At 42.9% G+C, this 26,445-nt stretch overlaps 1 protein-coding gene and 2 long non-coding RNA genes across 3 annotated transcripts in view; 2 read left to right on the forward strand and 1 right to left on the reverse strand.

Annotated features, from left to right (window-relative positions):
• The window catches only part of LOC119726531 (neuronal cell adhesion molecule-like), a 90,870-nt gene that overhangs the window by 57,658 nt on the left and 6,767 nt on the right, over positions 1 to 26,445 (reverse strand). Inside the window, exons 4-7 of the mRNA XM_038198260.1 lie at positions 8,260 to 8,556; positions 3,955 to 4,060; positions 1,346 to 1,533; positions 764 to 901 (exon numbers count right to left, since the gene is read on the reverse strand). Coding sequence (XP_038054188.1) covers positions 764 to 901; positions 1,346 to 1,533; positions 3,955 to 4,060; positions 8,260 to 8,556 — 729 coding nt within the window. The remainder of the gene's footprint in view (positions 1 to 763; positions 902 to 1,345; positions 1,534 to 3,954; positions 4,061 to 8,259; positions 8,557 to 26,445) is intronic.
• Positions 17,546 to 17,944, forward strand: LOC119726532. Its single transcript, XR_005270834.1, has 2 exons — positions 17,546 to 17,576; positions 17,866 to 17,944. It is a non-coding gene; the product is annotated as an uncharacterized LOC119726532 (long non-coding RNA).
• LOC119726533 lies at positions 25,418 to 25,816 on the forward strand. Its single transcript, XR_005270835.1, has 2 exons — positions 25,418 to 25,448; positions 25,738 to 25,816. It is a non-coding gene; the product is annotated as an uncharacterized LOC119726533 (long non-coding RNA).

Below are 26,445 nucleotides of genomic sequence, written 5' to 3' on the forward strand. Positions count from 1 at the left end.
ACAAAGCATGACATCATTAGGTCTTTGGCCTTTTGAAATACACGTATTAAAGTGACAGAGTGAAAAGCTTGAATGCCAGGCTGATACAGAAGTTCATCAAGTTATGGGATCTATGTCCATATGTTTTTCTAGTGAGAGTGTTGGGCACGACAATAAAATAAAGCCAGAGTCCATCATTTGCAGCTATCCACAAACTAACTGACGTAATTATTGTTGAAAAACATACTTGGTTGAAAGATAGTAAGGGGACTAAACTCCCTGTGAAATTATTCTTCCTGGCAAGCTGTCATTTTGAAGAAATCAGCGTTGACAAGCAAGCGTTGACAAGACGCACACGCGCGTGGCTGCTATAATTCGTCGGATCGGTGCACGACATCGCGTAGCTGCAATCTGCTCAGTGAGAACGTGTTTCTGACGCTGAATTCAGGCCCAATTCAGAACATGATTCAGCAACTTTTGATTTGAAATCGAGATCCTAGAATGTTGTTTTTCTCCAAATATACAGCTGAAGCTGTGCTGAAACTTTATCAGATTCGTTGTTCAGCACCCTTCTTTAGATTTTGAGTACTTTTGTTGCTTCAAACGAACAAAATGCACTAATTACAAATGATGGACTATACCTTTAACTTTTTGGGGGATTTTGTGGCACTTTGAAGATTATTTTATTACAAATTGTGCAACAGTACAGCCTAGTCATCAGTTGCAATGTACAATGTAGTATGTTTATAAACAATTTCGGACAATATTGTCCTCTTCAACTCACCTGCCTCTTTATAGGGCACACCGTTAATAAGCCAGGTTACCATGGGAACCGGGATGCCCTCAGCTGAGCAATCTAACACACCGCCCTCATTGATCACAATGTTTGTGTCCTCTGGTTTGTTCTCCCAATATGGTTTTGCTGAGAAGAAAGTGCAGAACATCCTTAAATTGATATTTGTTCAGGGGAAAAATAGTTGGGTTATCTGTTACAGCTAATTTTGAAAGTGGGTAGCCGTGACATTTGTGTGATTTCATGAGGTCATCAAAATCGCGAATTTTTGTTTTTTATCAACAAAATACGATCATCAAGGCTTTTGGTGTCCTAAAATGACAAATATGTAGTGAGGTCATGACGACGTCATCATTGACTGTTTTATCATTATTAGTATTCTTTATTACAAATGGACTGCAAATGCTATTTTTCTTACTCCAGGTTTCTCCAGTTTTATTTGTACACAATAGTTTGTCTATGTTCGTGCCATTAATGCATCACCCCTTCCCAACGGGCGAGTCAGCAAAACCACCTTGTTTTTCTTGTTCTGAATATTAAATGCTATCAAACCCAAGTCCAGGGAACACTTACACTTTACAGTGACAGTGATGGTGAAAGCGGTAGGGGTACCACCTCCGTTGCTAGCCGTGCACGTGTAGGAGCCAACGTCTGACGCCATTACATCACTGATGACCAGTTCCTGGCCATAGCTCTCATAGGTCGTGCGATCGACAGGCAGCGACTCGCCGTCTTTCGCCCAAGTGATATCTGGTGTTGGACTGCAAAGAATTAGGACACTCAAATTCACCGTTCGAAAAACGCCAAAGCTGTGTCTTTGTATGAAGATATGGTTCCCAAATACTGGCAGCCCAACCTCGCCCTAGGGTGTCGAGCAGTACGTGCCCACCACAACCTGCTCTCTTACCCTGGTATTGGATCATTTGCATGTGTAAGATTTTTGAACACGTAGGCCTGTGCAAATGAAGAATAGTCTGGTGCCTGCATGTGCGTTACATTAGTGTTTGTTTTTGTATGCGGTGTCTGGGTTAAAAACAACATCATTTCGTCGTTTCATATTAATATGAGCAAATTGGAAAGGAAAGGAGCATTTTTGAGAAGGCGTGGACGTTATAATTACGATGATCGTGAAAACACGTCATGCACGTTGGAAATAACAACACCAAAACTACACGATTTAAATCCACTACTAGCAAATTGCGCTATCGAATCAGAATACAGAAAGAAAGTGTCATATCCGGGGCTTACTATTGGAAACGAGGTTATAAATAAAGTAAGCACTGAGGACGACTGGCAACCCTGTATGCTGTACACTCGTATACCCCCGCCCTGCAAACAACCTGACGCTGGGAAGGGCTGATGAATTTACGATCTGATTGGACAGATTTTGCGTGACCTGTGTCCTGCAAGTCATCACGACCACGACCCTGCAAGGTTTCAAACGGCCGTTAAGACTGATTCATTACTCTTTTATTCCAATTCATGAATATTTTTGTTTTCGTTGAAAAGCGTAATAATGTAATCTGTTATACTTATCTGTGTTGTAAATTTGCAATTCCCGTCACTTGCTCAGGCTCCGTTTCGAATTCACGAAGGGTCAATGATTGCATTATGCGACGCTCAAAATGTTTGCACATGGTCCGCAATGAAAAAGAAATCACATCCGGCATGGAATATGTGCATTTTTTTATGAGAAAGTTTTCGGATAGCATTGTGCATGCGCGCATTGGCTAATTGCGATCTGAACAGCCGCAGTCAGATACTTTATACATAGGTCATGGTAAATTACCCAGGTTGACCTCTTCCTTGACAAGATTCTGTAAAACTCATGAACACTTCCCAGCGTCATGTTTGCAGGGCGGGGGGGGGGGGGGGGGGGGGGGGCCGAGCGGAAGCTAATTTCTGCGCAATTGCCTGGCACACGAGGGCGCTGTTGTCATGCAGTCCAGGGTTGCACATCAAAGGAACCTCGGGGCATTTCCAAGCCAACGCCTTTTCTCCAGCTTCAACGTTTTGAGGCCGTGAATCTAGGGAACTCTGGCCCAATTTTCTTCCTCGGGAAAATCCAATCATTTGAAATGGTACCAACACACTTGTCTGTCAATTTGACTTAGGCATACTTGCACGTAAATTCTGGAACCAGAAAATCGCAGCATTTCGTAACGGCAGAGCTTAACAATTACGTCAAACAAGTTTTTCCACGCATTAACTCACAATAAGGACGTGTCATACCCGAGAAAATATCACAAATTGAAAGCTCATCTATATGCAGAACCTGTCTGCAGAAAGTGGCTGCTCACATTATGACATCTCAGTGGAGCTCTTGAATATTGAAATTTACATCACCAACTTCTAACAACTCATTCAAAATTGATCGTCAATGCGCAGCATTTCATACACCCATGCCTTGTCATTCTGACATTTCTTAGGCGGACAGGCTAAATACCCCCTGTTCACTTACCGGGAGCCGCTTTCAATGGAGCCCCTCTTTTATCGGCTCCCGCTTGAAAAGAAAGCGGGTGACCTGTTTCTACAAACCGTCCCACGGTTGGCACTCCCGGCTCCCGCTACAAATAACCATTTTTGTAACAATGAATCCTGCGGTTTCATACCCGTCAGTGGCGGCTTCTACTCACCGACCGCAAAGACCTGGTACATTGCTAATCCTCTGATCTTTTGTCTGCCCTAAACATACAAGCCCCACTGCAAACCGTTACCATGCACGGCTGTACCGTGTGCGTTCATGCGTGGACCGTCTCCCGCTTTGGCTTGAAGGGTCCCACACTTCCTCAGTAACAATACCGTCCCACGGTAAATGAACAGGGGGTATTTAGCCCGCCCGCCTTAGGAGTCTTATCTCATTAACCCCAACAGAACTCAACCCGTTAAACCCCAACAGCGTGTTTTATCTGGGACGAGACGCGGACAAGTTTATCCACAATAGACACACTGTATTGGGTTCAAGTTAAGTTGCAGGATATGAAACAATTCTGTTGTAGAAAATGCTGTAACTTTACAGGAAGATTCTGGGGAAATAGTTCCACAATATTGACCCTATTGTGGATATATTTTGTCCGCAAAAGATTCCGGATATTTAATGATTACTTCTAAGAAGAGCAGTTTCAAAGTAAACAGCAGAGGGAATTGATTGGGGCTAATTATTATCCCATGTCAACACTTACTATCCTTCGGCCATGCATTTCAGACGAAGCTTCTCCCTGCGGAAGGCATCCACTGAAGCTGGCGGAGTGTAGACAAATGTGGCCGGCCTGTGTTCAATGTGTTCAACTACAGAGTGAGATAGGAATAAAAAAAATACCCCAAATGATCATGTTCTCACAAAACCTTTTGAATTTGACTTGAGAATACTGCTCCATGGACCATTATTATGTTGCAGCCATCTTTATTTTTTCAAATTAACGTAATAGCGAGGCTGGAAGGGAAAATAATCTGGTTCCTTTTTGAGCAAAAATCATTATCATCCAGTACTGTTATTTGATTCAGGGAACATGACTAAAATGGTTGCAGCATAACGAATGTCTATTTAGCCCACAAAACATGCTGCGATATTCGCAATGCATCTTGGGTCTGGATCAAAACCAAACTAGGCAATTTGTGCACAAAGCTACGGGGTTGAGTCACTGATCTCTATATAAAGACTGGATAGCGGATATGCATACAACATTCACACAGTAGACTTTGCATATTGACCAATTCGCCCCCGATCTCACGAAGATGGCCGCGTATAATACGAACGTTCTACGCGTAAATACGCGCGCGTTGTATCAACAGTTGACGGGCATTTTGGTCACGTACACATATTATGATGTTCTAAAAGGAACACATTTCCGTAGTGATTATTATTTCAAAACGCCGAAAAAGTTATATTTGCAGCATTTTAGTAGCCACGACGTTAGAAAAATTGTAGTTAACCTTGGTCAGTGGTGGTGATCAAAATATAAGTCAAGTGAACCGCGACGTTACAAAACAAATCATGCTGTCTAAAAAGACGGCAACTTGTCCTTTGTAGATCACCAGCCGGTCTCACCAATATGGCGTTAAATTCGTTCATTGTGCGGCTCTTTATTAGCTATCCAGCACCCGATTTCATCAAACTCTTCGTAACTTACGATGCATCGCAGCGATGCGAAGCGTCGTATCTCTACGATGCGTCGCAGCTGCGACGCATCCTGCGATCCATTTCACTAAACACGTCGTAAGTGCGACGCGTCGTAGGTGTATTTATAGCACAACTCGGTGACTGTTTTATGTCTTTAGTCAGCGTACAGTAAATAGTCGTCTGATATTAAACAAAGAGTCGTCGGATCTCGGCTCGAAATTTGTTAAAACGTATAACAAAATGGCGGCCGTGCGATACAATTTTGAAGGAAAACAAGCTCTCATTGGACTGTATAGCTACTTTGAAATTTCAACTCTAATATTCCGGTCTAATTCATAATTATTCAATGAATTTTCTATTTACAACTTTACACACATTGCCTCGTCATTATAATCTCGTTAATGTAATGTTTGTGGCATAAAACTGGCTTAGAAATGACTCTTCTTATTTTGCGATGACCACTAGACACATCGTAACTTGCGACGTGTTTTAAGCCGTTGTCAAGGAACTTACGACGCGTTCAACACATCGCAACTTTAGTGAAATGGAAGATACGACGCGTCGCGAGTTGCGACGTGTTACACGTCGTAACTTGAGTTGCGACGCGTCGCAGCGCTTCGTGAAATCGGGTGCTGTCTTTATATAGAGATCAGTGGGTTGAGTACCAGTTCCAACTTTCAATTGATTCCTCCTCATTTTGTTTTAAGAATTGAGTGCTAATCTTTCCACACATTGTTGCATTGGTGTTTTGAAATTTAATCATTGCAAAAATGATTCTGTAAAGCCTATTAGAATACAGAGAGTTTTTGGGTATCCCTTTTTGAGACCAGTTTCGTTTCTCATGAATATTAATATCATGACCCTGCTAATATTGACAAATCAGAATCAAGATGTGAAGCTCGACCCTCCAACACTGACCAATCACGACTGGTCCACTGGGCCTAATGACTGGTATCCTGAAATATATTTAAACATTATTTCTAATTTTATTTCTTAAATTTAAAAACCTGACTTTTATTAAGTTTGTGCATTGCGTGTTATCCATACCAATGATGTAATGCGAATGTACACAAAGGTTTATTGTTGCAGGTTTTGAAAAGGCAAGTGCATTGTTGTTTCCGATGATAACCTCTGGGATGGGGGTCAACTAATTACATGATGTAAAAACAATAAATGCAGAAATACATGTACTAGGCTACTGCTCTGTGGTGAAACAGTTAGGGCTCTTTAACACAAAATTCTGGGCGATGATAATGCGAACAATGGTGGGGGATTACAAAGGGGACAGTAATTATCTCTAGTGGAGATCAATGTGTAGGGCCCCTCCGAGAGCCGAGAGAAAGTTCTAGAACCCCCCCCCCCAAAAAAAAAATAGTCCTTCCCCTTATTCTTGCCTCATGTGCTTTCCCCATGGTCATGTGGCTAGCACATGCTCACTTTTAGCCTGTACAGCTGGTCAGCTGGGCAGTGACCCAGTTGCCATGGTCACTTCCTTCTGATTGGCTAAGGCACCCAGCAGGAAATGGAACTTCACCCCCTTTGTTCACCTTGGCTGTGACTCAAGCATTCCTTGATGAGCAGCTAATAAATAAAGTCCATCTTCCAGTTTTATGCAACATATTCATGTGTGCATAACTTTTGCTCATTTTTTCAGGTATGTTCATTTCATTTCTATATCTCATATTTTAGACTTAGTTGCATTTACTTGATTGTAGAATTGATACTTTATTGTCTTTTAAGAACCAAGTGATTTTTGGTTTAACATTTGGCTTGAAAGAAACCCGAGCAACTTGAGAAGTGTTGAACTTTGATTTGTGTTTTTCTGAAACTTCCCAAATGATGGTTTCACTGGAAGCAGGACAAAGATTTGGAATATAGTTCTGGAAAGTTTGAGGAAGTTTACTAAGTTTTCAGTAGAAGATGCTAGATGTTTGATTGAGTTTAAGAACCTTTCAGAAAGCTGATATGTTGTCAGAGATGCCAGATTATTGAGTTGATGAGAGCAATTTCTCAGACTTTGAAGGTATTTCTAGGATGTTGAAGAATGTGTTATTTAGTAACTCTTCCACTTGTTCTGAACTTTGTGGAAAGGTTGAATTTATTGCTTGCCATAGCCACTTTTCTGATAAAACTTAGTAGAGTTTGACCATGCATTTTATATTGCAAGTATGTGGCTATACTTTAGTATATTGGACAGGAAATGGTCCAAGCAGTAGATTAGTCACGCATTCCAGGAACCAAGCCCTAGCCCATTATTATTCAGGCAAAGGGTAGAAGGGACAGGATGTGCCTATGTGGTTCACGGGTCAGTGACCACAAGCTCTGGTAGTGATAAGAAGTTGTTTATCTTTTACTTTAAGCATGTTTATGGCAGCGGCTGCAACTTCTTACTGACAAAACCACATGAAAACTAGTAGGGCCAAGAAGACCTATTTTTCTTGTGCATATTTAATGAGGCTTACTTCACTCTTTATTTGGGTTAAGTGTTAAGTGACTTTTGCAAATTGACTCAGTGAAGAAACAAAGTATAGATTAAGGATTTATGTGAGCATTGCATTTGGTAATTGTGTTTCTTTAAGATAAGCTGATGTAAATCCAGCCATACTTATATACAAATATGTCTTGCTTCAAGTAGATATAGTTTCATTTCTTTTAGACTGAACATGATTGTTAGGTAGACTTTTTGAATGTTAAATTTTGTTTGATAACTTGTTATTGCAATCAAGGTGTTGATTGCATCATGGAAGCTTTCCTTGATGAGCAGCTAACGAATAAAGTCCATCTTCCAGTTTTATGCAACATACTTATGTGTGCATAACCTTTGCTCATTTTTTCAGAGTTGAAACCTACCCCGAGCGGGGCAGGCCTACAAATGGGAACCGTTTACACTAAGTGTGTACATAGAACTAGGAAGAGTGTTACAACTGATAATGTAGTAACCAACGGATAATGTATCACCAACCGATAATGTTACACAAATTGACCGATACTGTATCACTAACCGATAATGTAACAGAAATTGACCGATAGTGTAGTAAATGTTACTACACTATCAGTCGATTGTTGTTACATTATCCGTCTTAACCGATAATGTAACAAATATTGACCGATACTTGTAGTAACATTTACTAAACTATCGGTCAATTTCTGTTACATTATCGGTTAGTGATACAGTATCGGTCAATTTGTGTGACATTATTGGTTGGTGATACATTATCCGTTGGTTACTACATTATCAGTTGTAACAAAGAGCAATACGCCGCTGCGCCACATATGTTGATTTTCAATATTGATTGCCATTTTTGCGTTTTCGTTAGCAATTCTGTGTAAATCGGCCCTTAGAGAGAGAGAAAAAAACCTGTAATACCTGCCATGACCACAACCTCCTTGACTGGGGACAAGAGCTGCAGTCGCGTCTTCTCGTTCTTGACGTTACACTGGTAGTTGCCGGTATCCGTCGTTTTGATGTTAGAGAACCGCAGGTTGAAGTTGGGGTCGATGCTGACGCGGTTGTTCAGGGGAATGTCGTTGCCGGGATTGGCATCGTCCGTCCAGAAGATAGAGGGAAGTGGCACGCTGTCCGGCTGGTTGCAGGAGATGGTGGCCACGTCGCCCTCGCGAAAGGTGTAGGTTTTCTTCACCTTGTCTACGAATGCATCAGTGACTGGGGGGATCAGAGATGAAAGGTTTACGTTTTCCACAATTGGCAAAACTATAGCATTGTGAATTGTCTAATACACATATTAAAAGGTCTTGGCCATTGCAAACCCATTAGTTGGGTTCACAGAGAAAAAGTTGAGTTTTGGGCGTGGGTATGTGTTCTTCCAACAGTGAATTTGGAGCAAACAAATTTTGAACCAAAGCTCCGCTCAGTATTCGAAGTTGACAAAATAAGTTCACTCAGCTACATCTTGCCCAGCTAACACATTGATGTTTTAGTAACGTGGTATACATGTTATGTCTAATGTTATACTCATACTCCAAAAAAGGAAGCATGACAGAAAATAGGTGTTTGTGTCTCTCGCCACAGCTTCAATTTAATCAACGTTATTCAACCGGAATACCAAAGCTTAAGGGCAAACCAGATAGCACTAAAGTACGGACCGATAGTCCAAACAGTAACACATGAAACATTATTTCAATTTTAATCAACGTTAATATTCCGGATTACCAATACAGGCAAACCGGATAGTACTACATTTGTAAATCACTAAGCACGGACCGGTAGTCCGAACATTAATAATTAGGCGGTACCCATGACTACCATCACTCCAATTGTAACAAAAAGAATGTGATACCCAAGACCACAATGACAATAGTGATACCCAGTGACCACTATCACCTACAACGGCCGTTGTGAAAGAATTAAATCGAGTAAACAACATAGGTGCTCCAATTTATGCACTAGGTTTTGATTAAAGACCAGTGCCCCTTTGAGGGTTAATCCAACATGTATCAAAATGTATTGCACAGTCCCCACATTTGGCCCATGTAGTGGGGGTATAGCCCGTGTGGAACTACACAGGCTATAGATTCTAGAATAACATGTTTGTCATTATGTTTGACCTCCACATTGGTTATTAAACTGGATCAGCCCGTGTGGATACAGCACAGGGCACAATAAGTTTAGTTAACTTATCAAATTTTCCATCACAACCAATACTTATGGAGCTCGGCCTCTTCTGGGGCACCAATAAATGCCAAGAAAAATCATGTCAGTAACAAAAAACACAATGATGGACTAGCAAAAAGTGCCCCCCTCCATTATACCAAGGAGGAACGTTAGGGGAGGAGGCGGGAACATTATTTCAATCAAACTTTAATGTGGATTGCTTGAAGCCGTGACATAAAATGCGGATCCCGTGACTGGATCGGCAACATTCGCGTTCCATCTGAAACGCATTACGCCGATTGGCTGCCACCGTAATATGCCTGCAAAATTGCAGACGGCACGCAAGCAATGCTTTGCTCGCATTGGCTGCCCCAGGATGTTCTCAGGATCCCAATTAGCATGCGGCCTGCCTTAAAGGGACACTGGGTCCTGGAACAGCCCAATTGGGCTACAAAACGCGCTTTGAATAAGATGATGATAATCGGAAATAACATTTAAAAGTAGGATATAAACATCCACACAACTATCCTTTCAAAACTGGGCGTTTTTGTGTTATTCCTGTATTATGCGTGCGAGAACGAATTTCGGGGTCCACTTTTGCGAACCCATAAATTCGAGCTGTTTGGATACTAATTGTGATTTCATTCGTACGCGTAGTGTTCACCCTTTGCGGACGTTGAAGAAACCGCAAATTGTTGCATTGGTGATTGGTCACCGCGCGCTGTTCCCGAGACACACAACGTGTATAGCGTACACTGAGAACGACACGAAAACGTATTCGTACTCCGTCATGTCCGATGTAAACAAGCGGGTTTTTTTTCGTCTTTTCTCGGGAACGGTAAGACAAAAGGTTGGTTTCCTTTCAACCAGATGTTTGAAATAGGCTAGGTAAACAATCCAAAACATAACATTTTCGGAGATAGGTTTTTGCGCTGAGTAAAATAAATTTTACCATTTATGTGGTAAAATGTGTTGTCATGACATTTTGCAATAATGTTATGGCGACATGGTCTATGTAACGTTTTAACGACATCCTGACATTTATATAAAACGTTTGTGTGCTGTTTTTATTACGTTATATTGGCATTATGCTACCCTGCGCGCGAGCCCCTTTAATTGTTTCTTAACTTTTTGTATGAAGCTATCGCCCAATTCCCTTGAAACTACATGTAATCATAAAGTGAACCTTGTGGTTTGAGATGGTATGGTCGCTTTTCTTGTAGGAGTTCATTTTGGGGTCAGCCGCCCCTGGGAAAGTTGGCCCTCCAGCCAAAGCCCATTCACTTGTGCACAAAAAAATTCTTTGTGTTTTACCGCCTAGTTGAGGGCCGTCACAACAATGTCGTCTTCATCCTCTACTGCTGGCTTAGTGACAGCTGTCTAGAGCCACAGAAAGGTCATCCGTCTGTACTGATGCTGTCTCGACTGTTTGATGTCCATCTTTTTGGGGGGATCCAACATGTAATGGTTGATCCAACATGTAATGGTCACAGTGCATGCAGTGTATATGTACATGACTGTGCAGCAACAATGTCTGTGAGTGACCTACTGGAGGGGATTCAATCTTGTGTGGGTTCGGGGGACCTGCATAATAATATTTAGACCATTAGAGAAAGGATTGTGTCCACAAAAAGTATTTTGTACGCGAAATCAAAACTGCCTCACGTGAGCACCTCAGGGCCGAGTGTAATTTTTTACGCTTCGCCACTCGCAGAGTTAACGACATCCTGACATTAATGTAAAACGTGTGTGTGATGGTTTATTAGTTATATTGACATTATGCCTTAACATCAAAATAATAACAACAGATGTTGTCGTGACATTTTGCAAAAATGTTATGGCGACATGGTCTTAGAAACATTATTACTTCGTTAAACATTATAATAACATTACTTGGACATTTTGCAGAAACGTTGTGAAAACAAAATAATAACATCACCAAGACCATGTCGCTATAACATTATTGAATAACATTAAGGTCTTAACGTTCAGATAATGTTACATGCACATTTTTAAGAAATGTTGTGAAAACATAATAATAACATCACCAAGACCATGTCGCTATAACATTATTAAAGTAACATTATTTAATGTTACGTGTAAATTTCAGCGGAATATTGTTGAAACATAATAATAATTTTTTTCAGACCATGTCGTCTTAACATCATTAGGATACGTCCAAACGTCACGTTATTACGTAAGTTACGATGGATACTGATGTTTGAACTGTACCAAGTGTTTATACAGCGATCGAGTCTTTGCATTGCCATTCCCACTTCGTTCCTGCAATCAATCGGTTATGTTAGCAATGTCCAAGGTCCCTGAAATTCAATAAATATTGGTTATCATTAAAATACATGTAATTAGTATCGTGCCTCTCGACCATCATAATCTGTAGTCACAGTTTGCACGTAAAAATATTTAATTTGCTACGTTTTGCTTGTTTTTGGCAACTGTATTTCTGTGAGACTTTGAATAGCTAAATATTATAACACCCCAAAACAAACCGCTATTACGCAAAACGTATCGTTCATGGCCAAAAAGCGGCACAATTGCTTCACCAAGGTTTACCACGCCCACCTCGGGTCAACATGTAAATTAAGGTCACAGTGAAATTATTTATGTTAATACAACATCATCACAACGTTGTACGTATGAACGTCACAATTATGTTGTCATGTAGAAGACCGTCGTACATCATTGCCACAACGTTTACAGCATTTACCAAGCAGTGTTAGAACATCAAAATAGATCATGATACAATTTGATGATCATTATGTCAATAAGTTTACAACAAACTCATTGATTGTCTCGTTATTAACCTCGTTAGTTTAAAATGTAACATTTTAAAACAGGGATACAGAAAAATGAAATTAAAATGTTGATGCAACCTTATAATTGCAGGAACGAAATATGGGAATGGCGTTGCATAGATACTGATTCCAACACTGTACCAACTCGAGCAAGTTCAGACGTCAGTGTCAAACGAGAACTACAATATAGCGTATGGTTTGAATTTTTTTCATAATGTTATGGCGACATGGTTTAAAAATATTATTATTACACTGTAACGACATTTCAGTGAATTGTGCGCGTAACATTATTTTAATGTTAAGGCCTTAATGCTATCTAATAATGTTATAGCGACACGGTTTGGGAGAAATGTTTCCATGACATTCCTGATTATTGTGCGCCTAACGTTATCTTAGCATTAAGGCATTATGTAATAATGTCATAGCGATATGGTCTTCGTAATGCTATTATATGACACAGTTCAGCAGCAATCTTTGAGGAAAGTCGTAAGAACACAATAATGTTCCTTAGACCATGTCGCCATAACATCTTTACAAAATATCACGACAACTTTAATTGCCATTAAGTTATTAAATGATCTTCAAGCATTATATCAGTATAACGTAAAGAAAACATTGGACAAATGTTTTCTATTAATATCAGAAATGTGTCTTTAAAACGTTTTCTAAGACCATGTCAACATAACATTATTGAAAAATATCATGACAACATTGGACATGACGTACACGTATTCCACGTCATTAAAACATCTGGGCAAATCTTGTTTAAAAGATTTGGTAATATATAACATTTCGATAATATCGCTTTAACATACCTGTTGAAACATCAGTGTTGGGGAAATTAAATCACGTTATTAAAATGTTTGGTTTTGTACATATCATATTTCATTCTAAAATTTTGTTTAAAACATTTGGTAATAACGTTCGATAATTTCACTTAACGTATCTGATAAAAAGGTCATATTATTTGCGGCAAATATATCACGTTATTAAAATGTAATTTGGTAAAAAACGTTTTGATAATGTCGCTTTAACATACCTCATAAAAGGTCAAAATTTGAGGCATTTGAATTACGTTTTCAAAACGTTTTAGTTATGTCATGAAATTTCCTCCATAAATCTTTTTTTTTCAAAACATTCGGTAACAACGTTTTGATAATATTGCTTTAACATACCTGATAAAACGTCAGATATGAGGCATTTAAATCACGTTATTAAAATGTTCTTGCATAATATCACCGTATTTCATCGATCAATCTTTTTAAAACATTTGGTAAAAAAGTTTTGATAATATCGCTTTAACATACCTGATAAAACGTCAAATTTGAGGCATTTTAATTACGTTTTCAAAACGTTTTTGTTATGTCTTGAAATACCTCCATAACTTTTTTTTTTCTCGAAACATTCGGTAATAACGTTTAAAAAATATTGCTTTAACATACTTGATAAAAGGTCAAAATTGAGGCTTTCAAATCACTTTTTAAAAATATTTTGTATATATCATGATAATCAATTTTATCGACTGAACGATAAAATATCTTACACGCATTACGAATGTTTTTTTTGTTAAATGATTTATTGGAGATCATGAATAATGCATTAATGAGCGGATTGGCTAGCCCAGCAGCAACGTGGTTAGACAGAGGCAAGGTGTGGGCTGTTGTCACGTGGAGAAGACCACTTCGTTGCAGTAACTGAATGTGGAAACATCGTTATCGCTTTTCTCCTGTTCATCTTCAAGTTATACTTCGAATTTATCCGAAGTTATCTTCGAATTTCTTAAAGTAGTTCGTTGTCTGGTTGAAGTTGGATCTCATCAAGTAACTTCCAAGAATGCCTAAATCCACCCGGGTATCAGCTCCAGCTGCGAACAGGATGGATGCCGGCATTGGCAGGAGGCAGCGCGGGAGACCCCGTACACGGGCCACGCAGTCTGGGGTGAGGGCACGTCGTGTTCGGATTGACGATGTGCCGACGCCGGTGGTCAGAAGTCAGCATCCGGCGTTAGGACAACCGGAGCTGCCGATCGAACCTGCACCAGGACCGAGTGGATCTGAGAGCCAACAAGCAAGGCGGGGTGAGTCTGGGGTGTCATCTTTGCCTGCAATGAACATTAATCACGCTTCTTTTTGCGAGCCAGCCACGACTGGCTCACTAGATAGTAGTGGTATTATTAATAGTTCTAGTAATTTTGCACGGGTTGACGGTTCCGTCTCCCAGCTTGGCGATATTCGGCCTGTACCGGCCCCAGCCATGCCAGCACTTGAGCAAAATTTGTATAGGCCCGACCCGGTCTTTTCAGGCCAGGGCGAGGCTCCGTTAGGGTTTCAAGTACCCATTGGGGTTAAAGAGGAAATATGGAGTGGGATGTACATAGATCTTTCCTTACTTTTTCATGATCCGGCCGCGACTTCTCTGGTGCAACCAAGTGATAAAAACTTAAAGTTAGCGCTCGAAAATATGGAGCTATTGTTTGCAAGCCTGAGTTTCCTAAAAGGAAACTCGATACCATTGACAAATGGCTCACTGCCTTTCACACCTTTACGGCCATTTTTGCGGTGCGCCACCCTCTCCGGGTAGGCGAATTGCTCAAGTACGCGGAGACGGTGAGGATGGCTGCCTCCCAATTTAGCGGCTTAGGATGGCGCGCGTATGACGAGCAGTTTCGTCTGCGCCAAGAAGCTAATCCGAGCCGTTCCTGGGGGGCCATTGACATGGAGTTGTGGGTTACGGTAGCAGCCGCTGCCGTACTCGCCAATTCCACTCCATCTGCACCACCTAGTTCTGGTGCCACTTTTGCGCATCGTTCATCCAAGGCGGTGGTTTCTGCTTCGTCTTTAACCAGGCGAAGGGTTGCCACTGGGCGAAATGTAAATTTGTAAGTTGTAACCGTTTTGGCCATGGAGCGCTAACTTGCCGTGTAGGTTTTTTGAGCCGAAACGGCAGCCCTCTTCAGGGACAGTGGCGTCACCAGACTTTTCAGTCTGGGGGGGGGGGCACAGGGGGGGGCACCAGCATTTGATGGGGGGGGGCACTTAGGTGGATACGGATCGCTGTCCTGGGGGAGGGTCCCCTTTGGAAAATTTTCGCATACGGAGGATGGGCTAGATGCAAAATGGTGCCACATTTGATGCTAAATTCGATCTGAAGATATCTCCAGAACTTGCTATTTTTGAGGTAATGATTTTAACAACGCGCAGAATTTTGCAGAGGATAGGGGGGTACCAGCATTTGATGGGGGGGGGGGCACTCGGGGGGGGGGGGGGGCACTAGGTTTTCCAAGGGGGGGGGGCACGTGCCCCCCCCCCGGCCCCCCCTTGGCGACGCCACTGTTCAGGGATGACTTCTGCGCAGCACAAAACTGCTGGCGTAGCTAGTACTAGGAAACCCCCTCCGAAGGCTTCGCAGGGGGCTAGAGCCAGAGAATCGCGTGCTGGAGACAATTTTCGTTCCTCCAACCCCAATTAAGTTTGACATTTTAACCGAATGGCTTTCCGTTTTTCCCGATGTTAAAGCGGCGGAATTACTACGTGTAGGATTTTCTGATGGGTTTACTTTACATTACCTAGGTCCCCGTGTGTCGCGTGAGGCGAAGTGCCTTTCCTCCGCCTCACAACAGCCCAAAATAGTCATTGAAAAGATCAATAAGGAAATTAGCTTAGATCGCGTAGCGGGTCCCTTTGACAAACCCCCACTTCCCAATCTGCAGTGTTCCCCCCATCGGCTTGGTGCCGAAACAACAGCCCAACTCCTTTCGACTTATTCACCACTTATTCTATCCCGAGGGAACATCTATCAATGATTACATACACAAAGACAAATGTGTCGTACATTATTCAACTTTTGATAGGGCAGTAGAATTAGTCATGGAGGCAGGACCCAACGCCTGGCTGGCAAAATCGGACATAAAGTCTGCATTCCGTTTACTCCCAGTAGCCCCATCTGACTATGAACTACTTGGGTTTACGTTTCAAGGGTTGTATTACTATGATAGATGTTTACCGATATGCTGTTCCATATCTTGCTCTCTGTTCGAAACATTTAGTACTTTCCTTGAGTTCATGACCAAACAGATGGCCACCACATCGCTAATAACCCACTATTTGAACGACTTTCTTTTTGTTGGCCATTCTCTAAATGCATGTCACGATTCACTCCAACCTTTTAAAGTGTTATGTGCGCGTTTGTGGGTACCAATTGCTGAAGAGAAAACAGCGGGCCCATCGCAAACAATTACTTATCTAGGCTTAGATATAGACTCTCACCAACAGCAGGTTAGAGTTCCTGAGTTAAAGGTGCAGGCTCTTCGCCAACAACTTTCCAAGGCACTGCGTCAATCTAAGCTAACATTGGTTGAAGTACAATCCCTGGTTGGCTCCCTTAACTTTGTGTGTAAAGCGGTCGCTCCGGGACGTGCATTTCTGCGGCGAATCATCGCTTAACCCGGGGTTTATCTCAGCCGCATCACAAGGTGCGCCTTAATCACGGGGCTAAAATGGACCTCATGATGTGGCTTTATTTCCTTGACCATTTTAATGGGGTTTCTCCGTTTCTGACTAATGGCTGGGAGTCAAATGACACACTTGAGCTTTACACAGATGCCGCCGGTAGTATAGGGTACGGGGCGTACTTCAAAGGGAAGTGGTTTCCAGGGAGATGGCCCGAATCGATAGGTCAGTCACCTCTGTCTATAGCACACTTAGAATTCTATCCTTTGGTCGTAGCTGTTTATTGCTGGGGGTCATTTCTCGCAAATCGCAAAGTCATATTCCGCACTGAAAACAGCGCTGTAGTTCATGTAGTGATTAGAAATTATTTATTTGCTTTGCCTGTTAGGTCAAATGAGGGCGCTGTTTAAGTTAACTGGTCAAACTTCCGCGAATTTGTTGAGGGGTTATGAGGATATAGAAATAGTACGTTCATCAGCCAAGTAAGGGGATATTTTGACGATAATAGATAACTAAGGGGTTCTATCTCTCATGAAGTGCTGTATTCTCAGAAGTAAATTTCTGTTATTGTAAAATATGTGAATGTAGGATAGAGCAGATGATGTTTTTATCGTGTGCGCCTTAATACTAAACAACTGTTTACGTAAGCGGGTTTGGCGGGCACTGTCTCCGAGGTCTGCGTTTCTGACAGCTGCAGAAAGCTTGCTTTAGCAACTATTATCAGACCAATTTAGCCTGACAGCCGATGGCTGGAATGTATTGCTAGACACCAAAGGGAGGAGAGACAGCCCTGGAGCCCGTGCACTGGCTGGTATGGGACAAATTGAATTATTTTCATGTTATTTTGGGGGTTTTACTATCAACGAAAGTGTAACTTCCAAGACGCCGACCGGGTCAGAGGTCACATGTCATACATGTATGTTAATGTGGGAAGGCTGTTGTATTTGCAATGGAGTTCTTTGTATGGGTTGGACTATGTAATTTTCTAGGCTTAATTTATTACTTGTACTCATATGTATTGTGATTAATGGGATACATTCACATGTATGTGAAGTTATGTGAGTTTATATTGATTTATTTTTAATGTATTTGATTACTAGGTTTTTTTGTGATGAATGGGAGCAGAAACGACTAATAAATTTGATGTGATTGAATCATCACCCCTGAACCTCGACTCCACACCGAGTTTCACTACAAAATTGGTAACACGGATGGGGTGCTGAGTGCTGACCTAATGACCTGACTGAACGGGTAGACGGTGACGTGAGCCTAGCGTAGGAGAACTGCGGGGAATTACATGCGTTTGCTGGGGAGGCAACGTGGACGGATGCCGTAACAGTACCACTACCAGGGAGTCTGCAAGGGAACTACAGACAGTGGTTGCGGTAGGCAGTTTGGAGTCATACGCATGGACTGTGTCATGTTTACTCATACAGTTTAAATGTAAATCAGTAGTTACATTGTAGATTAGGTTGCCAGCAGTAAGTGGTCGTGATAACTGAAGAAACAAAAACAAAAACCAGCCAGTGCATTATCGGTTGAAAATATTGGGTAATCTGCCAGTTAATTGGACCTAGTTAATTTAGCCGTGTTGATTGTAGAAATATTTTAGGCTGACCTTGGATTTTCGCGTGGGGTTTTGTGTACCGCGTTTCTTGTGCTATGGCTGAGGCGGAGGCTGGCCTGGTTGAGCGCCTTGTTGCAGGCCTGACTGAGGCCATCAAGTCAAATCATAAGCCAACCACGCAACGAGCGATTAAATTAGCTAGGTTTAATGGCCGTCCAAGTAGGGCAGGGGATCCTACCATTCTTGAGTGGATTGATGAGGTTGATATATATTGTCAACAATGCCATATCCCTGACAAAGATAAAGCGCAGGTTGTCTATAATCACTTAGGGGGGTTGGCCCGGGATGAGGTTAAGTGTAACCCGTCAGTGAAAGGCGATTATAAGGCCTTGATAAGGCTACTTAACAGGCAGTTTGGGGCAGACGAAACTGTACAGTCGTTGCAGAAGTCTCTATATGAGCGTCATCAACTGGAAGATGAGTCCCTCATGGACTATTCACGGTCTCTCATTAGGCTTTATGATCGTATAATCGAGGCTGGGAGTGAGGGAGAAAAAGAAGGATTGAAGGGACTTAAGGATAAAGTCCTCATTAATCAGTTTGTAGCTGGGGCCAAGAACCAAAGCATGCGCTTAGAGCTACGACGTCTTGAGTTGGCCACACCAGGGCAAAGTTTCAGTGCGCTGCGAGATGCTGCTTTAGACCTATTCAGGGATATCGATAGGCCAAAGGTCAAACGAAGCCAGGTACGCCAAGTGGGCGTGGCACCGTTTGATGATCCTGATGAGGAAAATCAGGGGGGTTTAAATTGTGCTAATGATGTAGTTGAGGTATCAGTGGAGGGCGTGGCCGTTCGTACTCCTAGTGGGGGGCAGTTTCAAAAAGTGATGCAACAGCAAACAGAAATGATGAAGTGCATTAGGGATCAACAGGAACAGATTCTAAAACAACAAGAACAGCTCACAACCTTGATGGAACATGTGATCAAAGGGTCAGATCCAAAACCATTTAATGTTGGTCAAGGGGGACGGCGCGTGGTGTGTTTCAGATGCAAGCGCCCTGGGCATATCAAGGCTAATTGTAGATTCGGTGGTAGTGGCCAAAGTTTGACAGCTAGCAGTAAGTCCTCTGGGGGACAGGGGCAGTCGGATGGTGTGGGGTCACCATGTGATAAATCCACGGTTAGTGGTGAGTTAAACACAAGTCCTCCATCACTGTAGGCCAAGTGATGGAGGGAGTCTCTGAAATGGCCTCACCTGGGGACAATGTGCATTGTGAAAGGGGGGAATTGTCTGAGCATTCGGTAAATGAACTTCTTACTCGCCTGGTACATAAAAGCCCTTCAGTTAATGTGACTTTGGCTGGAGTTCCGGTAACTTGTATACTAGATACAGGAGCTGAAACCTCCCTTATGAGCTCATCTTTTTTTAGCAAACATTTGTCGGATAAGATGAGTGGGCCCGAACCAGTGGGCCGGTACCTGCGGGTATATGGGGTAGGTCACTTAGAGCTGCCTGTGGAGGGATATGTGGAGGTCCCAATGGTGGTGCATAACCACACAGTGATGGCACATTTCCTAGTTGTGAGAGACCCATCACAGTGTGGGGTGGGGGGCCGGAAGAGCCCGGTACTAATCGGTTGTAATGTACTAGAACTGTTGAAGGGCATAGCGATTGACTCAAAAGTGCAAGATGCAGAAGCTTTGAGTGTTGCTCTGCAGTGGTACCGTCTCGCAAGAGAACCACATGATCAAGATCGACATAAATTTAATAAGGGATCAAAGAATCCGGTGTCTGTGCGCACTCGTGGGCAACCAATGACTGTCCCTCCCAGGCAGGTGCAAACCATTAAATGCCAGATTAGAGCCCCAGTTGAGGATTTCAGAGACAAAATGATTCTTGTGGATAGTCATTTGACAGAGAGTGGAGAAATAAATGAGGGGAGCGAAGGAACAACAAACGTTTCCCCAACCCTTAGGGTATACAATTCTTGTGGGATTACTGATGGTCGCTTTGTAAATATTCTAGTTGCTAATCTTGGGACCCAGGCATTGGTTATTCCTCCCCACACAAAGTTGGCACAAGCTACTGTGGTATCCTCTGAACAAATTGGGCTGGAGGAAGAGATAAGTGCATTACAGGTATCTGTGCATGAAGTTTTGGTTGAAGACGTAGGTAGTGACCATGTTGAGGTTGGGCCCACGCCCAAGTCTGATGTGTCAGTGGACACATCAGAACCTTCCTCACAAGAGACTTTTGTGTTTAGGGATGGAACCCAATACCAGTTACCCCCAGGATTAACCTTTGCTTCTTGTAGTTTGGATGAAAATCAGAAAGAGCAGTTGGTGCGGCTAGTGCAGAAACATGACACAAAATTCTCTAAACACCAGTATGATGTAGGCTGTTGTGATACGATACCTCATGTAATTCGTACTGTAGACAACATACCCATTGGCCAGCCTTACCGTAGGATTCCACCCAGGGATTTGCAGGAAGTGAGGGAACTCCTGCAACGACTACTAGATCAGGGCATCATAAAGCGCAGTGCGAGCCCATATGCGAGCCCGATTGTACTTGTTCGAAAAAAGATGGGAGCCTGCGATTATGCATTGATTACAGGCGCTTAAATGCAAAAACGGTGCGCGATTCGTTCCCCCTCCCCCGCATAGAAGAGTCCCTGGAGGCACTCCAAGGTGCGAAGTATTTCTCCTCCATGGATTTGGCTCATGGCTACCACCAGGTAGTTATGGATCCCAAGTCCGTGGAGGAGACTGCATTCAGGGTACCTTTCGGACTGTTCGAGTTTACCCGTATGCCATTCGGGCTAGTCAATGCCCCTGGAACGTTCCAACGAGTGATGGAGATGTGTCTTGGGGACATGAACTTGTCAGAGCTCCTCATTTACTTGGATCATATACTTGTGTACTCGTCCACTTTTGAAGAGCACCTTCAAAGGTTGGACAAGGTGTTCACACGCATTGGGGAGTTTGGGTTGAAAATAAAGGGCAAGAAATGTCAGTTTCTCCAGGATCATGTTTCATTTTTGGGCCATGTGGTAAACAGCCAGGGAATATTGGTGGACAATGACAAAATCCAAAAGATTAGGGACTGGCCTGTGCCACAGAATGCAGAGCAGCTGCGATCCTTTTTGGGGCTTGCAGGGTACTATAGGAGATTCGTCCTAAACTTCTCCCGTTTGGCAGCACCGCTACATGCAATAATACCTCCAGTTCAGTGTAAAGGGAAAGTGCGGAAAAGTGTCCGAAAGTTTGAGTGGAGCACTGAAGCACAGGGAGCCTTTGACTCGCTCAAGTTGGCCCTCACTCAGGCCCCAGTGCTTGCATATCCAGATTTCTCACGTGCATTTGTTCTCGAAGTTGATGCTTCTCTACAGGGTTTGGGTGCATGTTTGGCACAAGACGATTTAGAAGGAAAAAGACACCCTGTTGCATATGCCAGCCGTGGTCTGAGGGGGGCGGAGGCTAATTACCCAGACTATAGCTCATTCAAATTAGAATTACTGGCTCTAAAGTGGGCTGTCGTGGGTAAGTTTAGGGACCATCTCTTGGGGGTGCCCTTTACCATACTCACAGACAATAATCCACTCGCACATCTGCAAACCGCCAAGTTAGGGGCAAGTGAATTGCGCTGGGTGGCGCAATTAGCTGCATTCAATTTCGATGTGAAGTTTCGCTCGGGTCGTAGTAACCGGTGCGCGGACGCGCTTAGTCGCTATCCTAGTCAGAGCACTGCAGAGGTAGAGACAATCATGCAGAGCAAGGTCCACTCTTGTGCAGTTCCAATCCATGTTGCTGCAAATGCAGCCACTGTTACGCAGTCTGGTGGAGACGCTCCTCCAGGAACTGCTGGTCCCCCAGGGTTGTTTCCGTCGTGGTCATCGGAACAAATGGCATCCCTCCAAAGGGATGACCCAGAGCTGGGGTTGGTGTGGGAACTGTGGGACAAAAGGTGGACCCCGGGAGAGGTAATGCCTTGTGAGTTTACTACTTCACCAGAGTTGAAACTGTGGCTTGGACAGTGGCCTAGGTTTGTTGAAAGGAATGGTGTTCTGTGCCGGAGGGTGATGGACCCTGTACTTGGGGAGATTTTCCAAATTCTCCTACCCAAATGTCTGCAGCTTAGGATAATGAAAGGTTGTCATGATGGCTGGGGTCACCAAGGGGTGACCCGTACCTGCTCTTTACTGAGGAGGAGAGTGTACTGGCCTCGAATGACGGCGGATGTCCGTCGTCATGTAAACCGCTGCAAACTGTGTATAATTGCTAAGGCTTCACAGCCACAACCTAGAGTCCCAATGAGGCATCTAATGGCATTCCGACCACTCGAAATATTGGCGGTGGATTTTGTCAAAGTGGACAGGGGCCGTGGGGGTTACGAAGACATCCTCATCATGACGGATGTTTATACCAAGTTTTCACAGGCTGCACCCTGTAGGGACCAGTTGGCTGTTACTGTAGCGAAAGTCCTTAGGGACCAGTGGTTCACCAAATTTGGGATACCCAGTAGACTTCACAGCGATCAGGGACGCAATTTTGAGGGAGAAATCGTGAGGGAATTATGTTCATTGTACGGGATTAGAAAATCCCGTACCACACCCTATCATCCGGAGGGAAACGCGCAAGCAGAGCGTTTTAATCGTACACTGTTCGGATTGATTAAATCCCTCGATGAGCAAGACAGGCACAAATGGCCTGACCTTGTTTCCCATTTAGTTTTTGTATATAATGCTACCCCCCATACAGCAACTGGCATTGAACCGTATACCCTGATGTTCGGAAGAGAACCACTGATCCCTCTGGATCAAATGTTGGGCAGAACTGACTCAGATTGGGGACAAGAATTTGTTAGGGAGCAATCTCAGATGTTGAACCGTGCCTCGGAAATTGTGAGGGATAAAGTTGCTAAGAGGGCAAGTCAAAACAAGGCAGCATACGATGCTAGGGGGCGCACAGCAGTGAAACCAGTTGTACCAGGCTCGCAGGTACTCATGCGCAGATGTGCATTTGGGGGCCGTCACAAAATTCAAAATAAATACGAGAGCGATCCGTATATCGTGGTATGGGTAAATCAGCAAGGGGATGTGTGTTCCATTCGACCGGCTAAGGGAGGCGAACAGAAGACAGTAAATAGGAAATATTTACTACTAGACCCTTTAGCAGAACCGGAGTCTGACAGTGGGGAAGAGTCCGAGGAGGATTCATTATGTGATGTTGTCGTGTCTGACACGGGTTGCTTGCCAGGCCGGCCTCCAGCTAATGGCTCTAGGGAAGTAGGGAGTGGAAAAGTAGGGGAGCCAGCTCAAGTCACTGGCTCAAGCTCTTCTGTTCCACTAAGAAGATCCGAAAGGGTGACAAAGGGGGTACACCGAAACCCATGTCGACTTCCCCGGTCAGCATTGCTTTGAATTTGATAGAATCTTGTGTTTACTGTGAGGTGACGACATCAGTTGGTGGATGGGTGTCGCTGGGGGTCTGGAACGTTTTGGGAGAAGGCTAGGGTATCCGGTTCTCTTAAGACCGACCAGATCCAGCGCTGCTCATTCGTACGATGTCGTCGCAGCTTAATTTTCACAATGTCAGATGACAGAGTCAAGTTAGGTAACTGGTATATTTCCTATATGTAGGGGCCCAGGTTGGCTCTCCTTTTTATTCATGTTGTATTTACTATGAGTTTTGTGCTATTTGGACATAGTTTTGTTAAACGCCTTAATAAAAGGAGAGGATCTTTTTATGTAGCTTTGTCAGGTGGAACGTACGAGATTAAGTGTCTGGGGGAAGGGGGTCTCACTATAGACCGAATAGAGAAAAACCCTCGACGGTATTTGAGACCACTTGGTATGATATCACCAAAGGTGCTGGTCCTCGACTTAGGAACTAATGATCTCTGTGCAAGAGAAAATCAACCTGGGATGGTGCATGCCTCCTTATGCAATCTTATTAACGAATTTCCTAGGTGGAATATCAAACCTGAGGCTATTGTATTTTTGCCTGTGCTGGCCCGCACTGGGGCCATGCGAAGCTCACAAGTCTCACTTGATGAATTTAATGCAAGGGTTGAAGCATTTAACAGGTTGTTGGAGGGTTCCACATTTGTAGAAGATAGATGGTGGGTGTGGAAACACCGGGCCTTAAAGAACCCTGAGTACATCCTGGATGGTGTGCATCTGAACCCTGCAGGCATGGCTCACTATGAGAGAACCCTCAGACAGTTGATCAAGTTTTTTGAATTCAGGATTCTGTGATTATAGTAACTTGTTTGACGTTGCTAGGAGTGACGATGTGTTTGTCCTAACTCAAAGTTTGAGTATTGCTATAAAAGTTCAGTTAAGATTTTGGAAAGAAGGGTATATTTATATTGTATATGAGACCCGTCACGACGGAGGGCCGTTTAAGTTATACCCTGCCAAAATTAACATTTTTGTGCTTTAATGAAAGAAAATGTAATGAGCGTTAAAATGATGGGTCAGACAGCTCAACAGATAGTATGGTTTTAGAGTTATAACAATGTATGTAAACAGAGCCAGATTGGTCGCATTATGTTTTCTTGTTAACTGATCCCATTTTATTGCTGTTTTTAAAAAAAGTGTTTTCCTAAATTGATCTCCAGGAGTAGATCACCAAAAGAAGGGGAGAGATGTAGTGATTAGAAATTATTTATTTGCTTTGCCCGTTAGGTCAAATGAGGGCGCTGTTTAAGTTAACTGGTCAAACTTCCGCGAATTTGTTGAGGGGTTATGAGGATATAGAAATAGTACGTTCATCAGCCAAGTAAGGGGATATTTTGACGATAATAGATAACTAAGGGGTTCTATCTCTCATGAAGTGCTGTATTCTCAGAAGTAAATTTCTGATATTGTAAAATATGTGAATGTAGGATAGAGCAGATGATGTTTTTATCGTGTGCGCCTTAATACTAAACAACTGTTTACGTAAGCGGGTTTGGCGGGCACTGTCTCCGAGGTCTGCGTTTCTGACAGCTGCAGAAAGCTTGCTTTAGCAACTATTATCAGACCAATTTAGCCTGACAGCCGATGGCTGGAATGTATTGCTAGACACCAAAGGGAGGAGAGACAGCCCTGGAGCCCGTGCACTGGCTGGTATGGGACAAATTGAATTATTTTCATGTTATTTTGGTGGTTTTACTATCAACGAAAGTGTAACTTCCAAGACGCCGACCGGGTCAGAGGTCACATGTCATACATGTATGTTAATGTGGGAAGGCTGTTGTATTTGCAATGGAGTTCTTTGTATGGGTTGGACTATGTAATTTTCTAGGGTTAATTTATTACTTGTACTCATATGTATTGTGATTAATGGGATACATTCACATGTATGTGAAGTTATGTGAGTTTATATTGATTTATTTTTAATGTATTTGATTACTAGGTTTTTTTGTGATGAATGGGAGCAGAAACGACTAATAAATTTGATGTGATTGAATCATCACCCCTGAACCTCGACTCCACACCGAGTTTCACTACATTCATATTATTAACAAGCAATCGTCGCGATGTGACAAACTTATGCAGCTAGTCCGTTCATTCGTCTGTCAGTGTCTATGCCATAATATTTCTTTCAAGGCGGTCCATGTTCCCGGTCGATTCAATGTTATTGCTGACTTTCTATCACGTTTCCAGATGGATCGTTTTCGACAGGCCGCGCCGAGTGCGGAATTGTCCATGACTCCTCTCCCCGTTTTCCATCTCAGTCAGTAACCGACAATTATCGCCTTATTATCGCCCAAGTATCGGTCGGATTGAAAAGATTTCTAAATTTTCCTACACACCGATCTACCAATGTTTTACCAGAGACGTTTGGAGTCATTTGTTAATTTATGGTATTTTTTCATTACTGGGTCTATAAAGTCTCTTCTACTATAGCAACTTATCAATCAGTTGTAGGCTATTTTCCAAAGTAAATAATTTCCAGACCCAACTAGAGGTTTCTTGTATCTGTCCCGTGCGGGCATTCCACAAGTTTATTGCGTTACGACCGCAACTTTCAGGGCCCCTAACTGCAATTCCAAAATATCGGTCGTTAGCGTTCGGATGCGGTTAACACCTATACCTGTACAACAATTCCGCAGTCTCATTT

Source organism: Patiria miniata, unplaced genomic scaffold (assembly GCF_015706575.1).
Source record: "Patiria miniata isolate m_02_andy unplaced genomic scaffold, ASM1570657v1 HiC_scaffold_2, whole genome shotgun sequence".
NCBI classification, from domain to species: Eukaryota; Metazoa; Echinodermata; class Asteroidea; order Valvatida; family Asterinidae; genus Patiria; species Patiria miniata.